At 58.4% G+C, this 10,479-nt stretch overlaps 1 protein-coding gene across 5 annotated transcripts in view; it reads left to right on the top strand.

Moving 5' to 3' along the window:
- UBTF (upstream binding transcription factor) overlaps positions 1–10,479 on the top strand; it is a 14,036-nt gene that overhangs the window by 345 nt on the left and 3,212 nt on the right. For 2 of the 5 annotated variants that reach the window (XM_031064374.1, XM_031064376.1), the window contains 13 exons: positions 860–993; positions 3,896–4,071; positions 4,348–4,431; positions 5,022–5,177; positions 5,861–5,925; positions 6,473–6,602; positions 7,041–7,151; positions 7,435–7,568; positions 8,131–8,272; positions 8,573–8,614; positions 9,324–9,437; positions 9,543–9,698; positions 10,277–10,432. In XM_031064374.1, coding sequence (XP_030920234.1) covers positions 936–993; positions 3,896–4,071; positions 4,348–4,431; positions 5,022–5,177; positions 5,861–5,925; positions 6,473–6,602; positions 7,041–7,151; positions 7,435–7,568; positions 8,131–8,272; positions 8,573–8,614; positions 9,324–9,437; positions 9,543–9,698; positions 10,277–10,432 — 1,524 coding nt within the window. In that variant the 5' untranslated portion in view covers positions 860–935. Of the gene's footprint in view, positions 1–859; positions 994–3,895; positions 4,072–4,347; positions 4,432–5,021; positions 5,178–5,860; positions 5,926–6,472; positions 6,603–7,040; positions 7,152–7,434; positions 7,569–8,130; positions 8,273–8,572; positions 8,615–9,323; positions 9,438–9,542; positions 9,699–10,276; positions 10,433–10,479 lie in introns of those variants that run through there. The other 3 variants (XM_031064375.1, XM_005429892.2, XM_005429893.2) reach the window with 2 other exon arrangements.

The following is a 10,479-nucleotide window of genomic DNA, read 5'->3' as shown; positions in this document are numbered from 1 at the left end:
CCCAGCCCTGCGCCTGCTCCCCCCAGGCCTGCGGCCTGTCCCTCAGGGGATCCCCCTGAGGCCTCCTGCCCGCTCCGCCCTCCAGGGGCTCCCCCAATGGAGTCCCCCATGGGGAGCCCCCCAGGCTACTGTCCTGCCACCCCCCCACACTAAGTTTTGGGGGCTCCCTCCCTAGGCTATCCTTCCCCACGGAGACATAACATTCTTCCTAATGGGGTCTGAGGACATCCTTCCTCTGGAGCCCCCCCTGTTGAAATACTTTCCTCCAGCCTGTTCTCCTCCCTTGGGAGACCCCTGAATCCCCCCAAGGTCTCCAAATGCCTCCCCCAGCTCCCTTGGATCTGGGGGACCCCTCTCTTCTCCAAGCATGTCCCCACCTCTGGGGAGGATTTTGCTGGATCTGTGGTGGGCCTTCCTTTGAAACCCCCATTTTGCAGTGTGGGGAGTGAACCCCCTTACAGGAGATCCCTCGGAGCCCTCTTGCCTCAGATTCTCTTGCTCCCATGATTTTGGATCCCACCCACCCCAGGGAGCCACCTTGAATGTGTCTCCTCTGGGATTTATTGGGATCCTTCTCAGATCCCACCCCCACCTTGGGAACAAACCCCTGGACCCTTCTCCCCTGCCCACACACCCTTTTCTTCTCCCCTGACCAATGTGGGGGTCACATCACCATGAAGGATCCCCCATGCTGGAGCTCTCTCCAGACCTCACAGGGATGGGTGGGAGGGGATATTCCTGCACTCATTCACCGGGAATGGAGAGGATGTGTGGATCACGTTTCCCCCACTCCCCGTTAGGAATTGCGGGCCCCCCATCATGGTGGGGATGCCTAGCAGGGTTCTCCCTTTCCTTGCAGAGCCGTGCGGGAGTGATTTCGGGAGGAGGGTGAGGAGGGAGCCGGCGGGATCGTGCTGGGCACAGGCAGGTGGAGGATGAACGGCGAAGCTGAGTGCCCTGCAGACCTGGAAATGACAGCTCCCAAAAACCAAGGTGAGCCCCCGACAGCATCCCCCAGCATGTGCTCCCAGAGGAGTGCTGCTGCCACGCTTAAAAATAATAATAAATAAACCTCAGAGCGCCCCTTTTCTCGGAGGGATGGCAGAGGAGGAGGGATGGAGAGGGAGGAGGGATGGAGGATGCGTGATCCCGGCTGCCAGCGGGTTGAGGTGGGGGGGAATCTGCCTCTCTGAGTTCTGATCCCCCACGGGGAACACGCGCACACGTGTACGAGCACACGGATTCATGCTCCAGTGCACCAGCAGACCCTTGGCACTGGGATGCTCTTGGGGGGGGATTGGGAAGGGGGAGCTGGCACAGAGGTGCTGCCCTCCCTGCTCACATCTGGGCTGCATTAAAAGCCGAGCCGAGCCGTTACCTTGGGCCTCCAGCTTCCAGACCCCAGCATGACATCAGAGCGTCAGCTTTTATTGGAAAAGGGGCAGGAAAACAAGGGAAACAAGAGAGATGTTTGTTTAGGGCAGCTCGCAGGGCTCTGCCACTCCACCCCTTAAAAACCCCCTGGGTCCCCCAAACCTGTGGAGCGCCGTCCAGCCCCTCACACCTGCCAGGTCCCCCCATTTTCCTCCTTCCCTGCTGCAGTCGGGGTTGTTGCCTCGAGCGAACCCGGCCGAGCACGTGTCCTTCTCCAGGACTTGAGATGGATTTAATTACACCGGGGCAGCTTTCCTAATATAGACCCGGCCCGGCCGGTGCCAGGAGAGCCGGGATAAATCGGTCCCAGGGCACAGACAGCCCCATTCATCCTGGTGGGTGAGCGCCGCAATTCCAGCGCTCCTCAGCATGCCCCAGGTTGAGGGAGGGGCAACAGAGGGATGGAGGGCTGAGTGTGGGGGTCCCTGTTGTCCCCACGCTGCTGCCAGCGAGGATTTTGGGATGTTTCCACTGGTTTTTAATGTTTTCCTTTGGGATGTGGTTATTCCGGCTATGTGCCAGTGGGAGGTTCACACAGGGCCAAAGGTCTCCGGGTGTTTCTGCAATTGAGGGGGGAAACTGAGGCACTGGGCTTGATGGGGGCAGGTTTGGGGGGGTGTCTCATCCCCTTCTCCATCCCCTCTGGATTTTTGTGGCTGTGCTGCTTTTGATAATTCCTCCTGATTTCTGCAAGTAAAGTTGGCACCAGCTTCCCAGCCCTGTTCTGCCTCATTGGTCCTTGCCTGGGAGGCTTGGAAAGTGGATGGGAAAAACAGGAAGACAGAATTTGGGGCTGTGTTCTCCCTCCCTCAGCTCTGATCTCCCCCAGCTCTATAGGGAATGGGAGTTTCCCATCTCTTTTGCCTCCTCATGGTGTTTTGGGTTGAAGCCATGAGTATGGGGACACACCCCAAGCCACCAGGCCCTCGCTTTCCAGGGGGCTTTTTCTGTCTTCTCCCTCCTTATTAATCCCTAATGAGGTCACTCGAGGGACCAGCTGGATCCCAAACTGTTCCTGCCTTGATTCCCAACCAGGCAGGTCCAGGAGGGAAAATGGGATGAGGGGATCATGTCCTGGCTGTGCTCCCTTCACCAGGTCCTGTATGTCCTTTAACATCCCTTGCTTGAATTTAGGAATCCAGGGGAATTGTCCTTCCCCAGACCCCTGCAAGGGCAGGAGGTGGAGGTGGTTTTTCTCATGTTGAGTCTTGAGTGGAAGGAGAGCTGCAGCTGGAGAAATCTGTGCAGCTGGATATTTCTGGGAGCTTGGTTTCATTCCTGGAGGTGGAGGGAGAGATGCTGCACTCAGATCCATGACGAGCCACCCTGTCCCCATCTCTGGGGGGCTCCATGTCCTGTAGGCAGCTCCAAACACCTCAGCCTTCACCTGGCAGAGGTGTGAGGCAGGGAATGCCGTGGTGAGCCAGTCCTGTGCTGCGGGAATCCCAGGTGCCCATCCCGGGCTGAGGCAGCCGCGGCTGCGTGGGCGGGTGGCTCCGGGCTCTGCTCCTCCTCCAGCCCATCCCCAGGGAATTTTCCTTCCGCTCCCAGGCCCCGCTGCGTTCCCCAGGGCCACCCATGTTTGCAGAGCACCCTGGGCTGTGCTCCCCTGCTGGCGTGGAAGCTCAGAGCAGGGAGGAATTCCCCTGGCAAGGAAGCAGCCCCAAGGTTGGGGCAGGATGAGGTGTTCAGGGCTGGGATATCCTGCCTGCTGCCTGTCCCAGCACGGTGCTGCTGCCTGTCCTGGCCTCCAGGCTGCTCCAGGCTCTCTGGCTTTGCCGCGTGCCCATCCCACCATTCCAGTAGCATGTTCCTGTGGGAGCTGGGCATGCTCCTCCCAGCAGTTTGGGGGATGTTGGGGTGATATGAACATCACCCTGCACTATCAGGGACCTCTCTGTGAGACAGGGGGTCCATGCTGGGCTCTGCCCCCCCTCACTTTGTGATCTGGGAGCTTTGACCTTGGCAGAGGTCACCATGGAGCTGGGCCCAGGTGATCACAAAGCTCTCCAAGGTACAGAAAAAGCAACGCTGAGGTTTTCCAGTTGCTCTGGACACATCCACTTAGAAAGTGGGTTTCCCAGCTTCCTGCTTGGCTGGAGAGCTCATTGCTCCCATGTCACTCCGCAGGGGTAGGAAATAGCCCTCTGCTCTCGTACAGCAGAGCCATCCCTTATCTGATGGTTCTCTGGGATGAGCGAGTCTCTCTGGTTTGCACCGAGTGGAATTTCTAGCTTTGCCCAGATTGTTTTGGCCCGTGGAGAGTTGCTCGAGGGTGATGGAAACAGCCACGTCCCTTTGATCTTTAATCTCGAGAGGCAGCATGTGGAGATTACGTGTCCTGGCGTGCGGTCCGGAGCGGCACGCCGGGAGCTGTAGTCCCGGTGTCCTGCTGGGAAGGGAAGGGAAGGGAAGGGAAAAGGCTTCCTGCCCCTGGCTGATCCTGTTTCTCACTGCTCAGACCGCTGGTCGCAGGAGGACATGCTAACCCTCCTGGAGTGCATGAAGAATAACCTGCCCTCCAACGACGGGAGCAAGTTCAAAACCACCGAGTCCCACCTGGACTGGGAAAAAGTGGCTTTCAAGGACTTCTCAGGGGAGATGTGCAAGATGAAGTGGATGGAGATCTCTAATGAGGTAATTGACACCTCATGGGGCTTCCTGGGGGCTTTGTGGCAGGGTCTGAGTGTCCTACTGACATTCCCTGGGCTGTTGGTATTGTCCAGATTGAGTGCCCAGAGCCCTCGGCCCTTGGTGCCGGCACCATCCCGCTGCTGTCAGCGTTGTGACCCCCTCAGAGGGGCTGGCATCAGTCATTTTTGGGGTGGCATTACAAAACCCAGTGGCCTTCTGCTGTGCTGGGGATCTGCCCTGTCCCCTATTCAAATCTTTGTCTCTTCATTTCCTGCGCAGGTGAGGAAATTCCGGACCCTCACAGAGCTCATTATGGATGCTGAAGAGCACGTGAAGAATCCTTACAAAGGCAAAAAGCTCAAGGTATTGGGCAGGAATTAGTCTCAGTCCCTGAAGGGTGACCCCACACTTCCCCAGGATGTGGTCCTGTTGTCCCTGTGGCACCTCAGATCCACGTGGCTCCACCGTGGCAGCCCCTGCAGGCACCTCAGTGCCCCTAATCCTGGTGTCCGGCTGCCCAAGGCTCCGGAGGCCGTGGCTCTGGGCCTGGGCCAACTCCCGGGTACATTTAATATGGCTGGCTGTACTGCTGGCAGCCTGCATCCAAGTTTAGCTCCAGAGGGGCTGGGAGCTGCTGTCCTATTCCTGGCCTGCCGGGTGCTTTCGGCTGGGTGGCCTTGGGGCAGCCAGTGGTCCATCCCTGGGAGCTGGGTCCCATCCCTTCCTCCTGCCCCAGTGTCCCCTCTTGCTCTGTGCTGACAGCTCTGGATGGCTGGAGGCTGCTCCCAAGGTTCCCAGCCATGAGATGCTGTAGTTTCCTCCTCCTTACCTGCTGTGCCTGGATCACCAGCAGGGCTGGATGGAGACAGCCCCCAGGTCTGGGGAGCCATGGGTTAGGCTCTGCCCCACTGCCAGCTCCATGCTCAATGTCCTCCACTCTGCTGTCTCCCCAGAAACACCCCGACTTCCCCAAGAAGCCCCTGACTCCCTATTTCCGCTTCTTCATGGAGAAGCGAGCCAAATATGCCAAGCTTCACCCCGAAATGAGCAACCTGGATCTCACCAAGATCCTGTCCAAAAAATACAAGGAGCTTCCCGAGAAGAAAAAGGTATGGGGGGGGTGTGGGGGTGAGGTCAGCAAGCCCCTTCCCACTGTGGGCCTCTCTGTGCTGGGCTCTGCTCAGCTCTTCCAGTAAAACCAGCAGAGCTCGAGCTCTGCCTGGCGAGGGCTTAATGCAGCTCTCGACAGGAGAAGCCAGGTGTTCCTTTAGTCCTGTCAGACCTGTAAGACTTCCTTGGCTTTTCCTGTCCTGGTTCCCAGGATCTCTGGGGTGGAGGCCGGTTGGGTCTGTCCGTTGGTCCATCTCTTCCTGACGGACCTGGATGGTGGCTTTGCCACCGGGTGGATCTGTGTTTAAAGGGGTTAAGGCACACACCCCACTGTGCCACCCTGTCCGGGTGAGGGACACAGGGACAGGCTCTGAGAGAGGCTGGGAGCAGAGATCTGCCCACCTGGAGATACCAGAGCCTGGGCACAGCTTTGGGGGGTGCCCAGCTTTAACTCTGGGGTGTCCAGGAGAAGTCCAGGGCACAAGGTCCCCCAGGGCTGCTGGGATACACAGAGAGGGGAGAGATCCAGCTGCTGGGTCTCAGGCAGGCTGGAAACCCTCTGCAGGACCATTCCACCCTCTTGGGCTGGTGGGATGCCCAGCCAGGTGGATAGGGATGTATCTTCCTGCCTGTTCCCTGGTGCTGATGTCCCTCTCCACCTGTGGTGGCTTTGTGTCCCCAGATGAAATACATCCAGGACTTCCAGCGAGAGAAGCAGGAGTTTGAGAGGAACTTGGCGAGGTTCAGGTGAGCAGGCAGGCCCCCCATATTTCCCCAAGCCCCACCAGGCAGATCCAGATTCCCCTCCTGTGCATAGTCATAGAGGAAGCCCTGATGGGCTTTTGGCTTGAAGAGAAGGGGGAATTCAGCAAAAAGAGAGCAAGGAAAAGGTGTCTGAGAGCCGCCCTCCAGCTGGGAGACTGGATGAGAGACCAGCCATGCTCTGGGGGTCAGGGTCTGTGAGGTGGGGGACAGCACTGATAAAAGCTGAAGTGTCCCCCCAATCACTCCAGACCTTCCCTTTGGATGTGATTGCTGTGATCCAGGTGGATCCTGGCATTCCCAGTGACCTGCTGCTGCTTCAGGGCTGCAGCCGAGCCCAGGGATGGCTGTAGCCAATGCTCCCCAAGGAGGGACAAACTTAAATCTCTCCTAAAACCCTCCTGCTCTTTTTGGGCACTCCCCAGCACCTGAGCCCATTGAGGCTCTGCCCTGCAGTGAGGTTTAGGGGTGCTCTCCTTGCCACTGCCACCTCCCTGACGCTCTCCCTTCCCCGCCTGCCTTCGTGCTGAAGGGAAGACCACCCGGATCTCATCCAGAACGCCAAGAAATCCGACGTCCCCGAGAAGCCCAAGACCCCCCAGCAGCTGTGGTACAACCACGAGAAGAAGATCTACTTGAAAGTGCGTCCAGATGTGAGTACGGTGGGTGGGAGTGAGTGCGAGTGTGAGTGCTGGGGGGTCCTGCACCCCGCTGCTGGGGGCAGGAGGGGGAAGGGAGAGAAGCATTTCAGGGGGTCGGGATGGAGGACACCGCTAGGAGCTCCCGGAGCCTGGACCCAGGTAAGGAGGGGCTCTGCACACCTGGAAGAGGCTCAGGGATCCAGCCCCCACTTTTTGCCAGGAAGGGGTGACCACAACCTGAGTCAGGGCAGGAAAAGGAAAGGATTCCAGCACAGACATCCACCTCTGGCCATGCCCCCCACTCCCACACAGCCCCACGGCTCCCAGCCACCCCATGCTGGCTGCTATCAGGCCCCACCAGGCCACGCCATTTTTTTTGCCATTTTTTCATATTTTTTCATCCCTCGTTTTTTTTTGGATTTTACCCCTCTGCCCTCACCTCTGGCTTTGGGTTTTCAGGCCACCACGAAGGAGGTGAAAGAGTCGCTGGGCAAGCAGTGGTCTCAACTCTCGGATAAAAAGAGGCTGAAATGGATTCATAAGGCCCTGGAACAGCGGAAGGAGTACGAGGTAGGGAGCAGCCTCACCCGGTCCCCTCCACACTCGTCCCGACATTCACTCTGAGCCTCTCTGCATCCCAGCCCTGCGGGGCCTCTCCCGATAGCCAGCGTGGGGATCAGGCAGGTCCTGGCAGGTCCCTAGTGAGTGTGAGCCCTGCCTCTCCAGCCGTGTGTGGGGCAGGCAGCAGCATCCCAGGGCACAGGATTAGGGCAATGGTTGGCTTCTCTCTCCTCCTCCTCCGGGCCCGGCAGGCGGGGGTGGCAGCCCCTCTGACCGCTCTCTGCTCCCACAGGAGATCATGCGGGATTACATCCAGAAGCACCCGGAGCTGAACATCAGCGAGGAGGGAATCACCCGCTCCACCCTCACCAAGGCCGAGAGGCAGCTCAAGGACAAGTTCGACGGACGACCCACGAAGCCTCCCCCGTGAGTCCTGTCCCTCCTGGAGCCACGGCCTGCGGGGATGCTGGTTCTTGCCAGAGAGGAAACTGGACTCTGCTGGGCTTGGGGAGCCCAGATAACTTCTGGGAGCACAGACACAGAGGGGTTACGTGGGGTTTATAGGATACATTTCTTCACAGTCAAGCCTGGGAACAGGCTGCCCAGGGCAGTGGATGGTGACCATCCCTGGAAGTGTTCAGAAAGTGTGGATGTGGCATTTAAGGACACGGTTTAGTGGTGGGCTTGGCAGTGTTAGTTCATGGTTGGACTAATGATCTTAGAGGGCTTTTCCAGACTTAAAGATGATCCCTTTAAACCAGTCCTTAAATATACATCAAATACACATTTTGGGGAGAATCTGAGCAAGGTTTACAGTGATACTCTGGCTTTTAGGGGGTGATCCAGCACTCAGCTGCCCTAAAACACAGGCACTTTACTTCCTTGCCTGGTGCAACCTAGCTGGGGCTTCTGGGGAGGCTTTTTGCACTGAGGCAGCTGCACAGGGGAGAGTTTTCCCTAACACTGGGTCCCTCTGTGGGTTTTTCAGGAATAGCTACTCCCTGTACTGTGCAGAGCTGATGGCCAACATGAAAGACGTGCCCAGCACGGAGCGGATGGTGCTGTGCAGCCAGCAGTGGAAGCTGCTCTCCCAGAAGGAAAAGGACGCCTACCACAAAAAGTGTGACCAGGTGAGTGGCTGAGGATGGACAGGTAGGGGAAGAGGCAGGTGGGCACCAGTGCAGAGTCTGGGCTACAAATATCCCTGGAAACAAAGCTGTCACCTTTCCTCAGTCCCTGTGCTGGTCTGCATTGCTGATTCTCCTTGAGATCCTCAGTCACCTCCCTGGATCCTGTCTCCTGTGTGGGACAAACACATGGTCCAGGTGGAGGGTGCTGTTGCCAAGGGATTGGGGTTGGGTTAGGGGCTGCAAGGGGCAGGAATGGAGTGAGGGATCTCTGTGTAACCACACGCCTCCATCTCCTTCCAGAAAAAGAAAGATTACGAGATCGAGCTGCTCCGCTTCCTGGAGGTGAGTGATGAGGGGGTGCTCAGCCATCAGGTGCTGGAGATCCCAAATCTGGGAATGGGGAACTCTGCCCAGGGATTGGAATGACTTAAATGGGGAGCTGCCCTCTCTGCACTCCCAAAACATGTCTGGGCCCAGCGGTGGGTGCTGTGCAGGTGGTTGCACATAGCCTTGTCCTTCTGTCTGTCCTAATGCCTGACTCAGTGTCTTCCAATTGGGCACTGGGAGGTGAGGGTGGGCCCCCAGCTGGGGTGAGCAGAGGACTGGAGCTGGAGGGGAGGCTGTTCAGTGGCTGTGGCTGTGCAGCCTCTCACTTCCTTCCCTCGTGGGCGGGGGAGCTGCACCGAGGCCACCCCAGCATGGTCCCCGTCCCCGGGCGGATGTGACGCAGCCCCGGCTGCGGCTGCAGGGCCACGGGATGGAAAACCCAGGGGTGTGCCCGGATCCAGGCACCTGCCCACCTGCTTTCACTGAGAAATGGCTGAGCTGGGGGAGAGGGACACTGCCCAGATAGGGGGTGACAGCATGGGAACCCCAGTCTGTACATGTGCAGTTCCAGATGCTGGTCCTGACTGGGACAGGATGTGGATCAGGACACCCAAGTGCATGAATTTGCCTTCCCTAGGCAAATTCCTAGTCCCTACTCCCCCATTGCCTCAAGGCCTCATTAGCACTGGCTGTCTAACGATGTCTCTCCTCCTGTGCCACCCAGAGCCTGCCCGAGGAGGAGCAGCAGCGGGTGCTGGGTGAGGAGAAGATGCTGGGCAGCAACCGGAAAGGGGCGACGAGTCCTGCATCCAAAAAATCCTCACCAGAGACCGGCAAGGTGGGGGCAGCACCTGCCAGAGCCTTGGGGTGGGGCTGTGCATCTCAAAGGGCTTTGGGGTCCCTGCATGGGCTCACCCCCTCACAGCCCTGTGTGCCCCCTCAGGCCAGCTCAGAGAAGCCCAAGAGGCCCATCTCAGCCATGTTCATCTTCTCGGAGGAGAAGCGGAAGCAGCTGCAGGAGGAGCGGCCGGAGCTGTCAGAGAGTGAGCTGACCCGGCTCCTGGCCCGCATGTGGAACGACCTCTCTGAGAAGAAGAAGGTGGGTACCATCCCTCTGTTCCTTCTCCATCACTATCCCTCTATTCCTCCTCCATCTTCATCACTATCCCTCTATTCCTCCTCCATCTCCATCACCATCCCCGTGTTCCTCCTCCATCTCCATCACCATCCCTCTATTCCTTCTCCATCACCATCCCTCTATTCCTCCTCCATCACCATCCCTGTATTTCTTCTCCATCTCCATCACCATCCCTCTATTCCTCCATCTCCTCTGCTCCTGTAGGCATCTCGGGCAGTGCAGGGGGTGCTCCTGTCCTTGTCCTGCACCACGGGGCACAAACATCCCCATGAGTATCTCAGTGACCTGTCACACAGGTGCCAATGTTGGCACTGGCTGTGCCTCCCCTCTCATCACCTGGGGGGTCAAAACCCACCAGATAAAGAAACCTCAGAGGGCCCTTGAGCCTCAGTTTTAAGGCTTTGGTGGTTTTCCTGATGGGGGGAGTCCCGAGATGGGGTTGGGGCTGTCAGTGGGGACAGTGCTGGGGGAGCTCCATGTCCCCCTGTGCTGGGGGCTGTGTCCCTGCCGTGCCCCCTCACCCTGTGCCCCCTGCCCAGGCCAAGTACAAGGCGCGGGAAGCAGCGATGAAGGCGCAGTCAGAGAAGAAGCACGGCTCAGATAAGGAGGAGCGTGGGAAGCTGCCCGAGTCTCCCAAAACTGCTGAGGAGATCTGGCAACAGAGCGTCATCGGGGACTACCTGGCTCGTTTCAAGGTGAGGAGTGGGCCGGGAAAGGGGCTGGAGGTGGGATCATCACTCCC

This window comes from Geospiza fortis, unplaced genomic scaffold (genome assembly GCF_000277835.1).
Source record: "Geospiza fortis unplaced genomic scaffold, GeoFor_1.0 scaffold344, whole genome shotgun sequence".
Lineage (NCBI taxonomy): Eukaryota > Metazoa > Chordata > Aves > Passeriformes > Thraupidae > Geospiza > Geospiza fortis.
The sequence above is the reverse complement of the archived record's forward strand: the minus strand, read 5'-3'. Positions and strand labels throughout refer to the sequence as shown.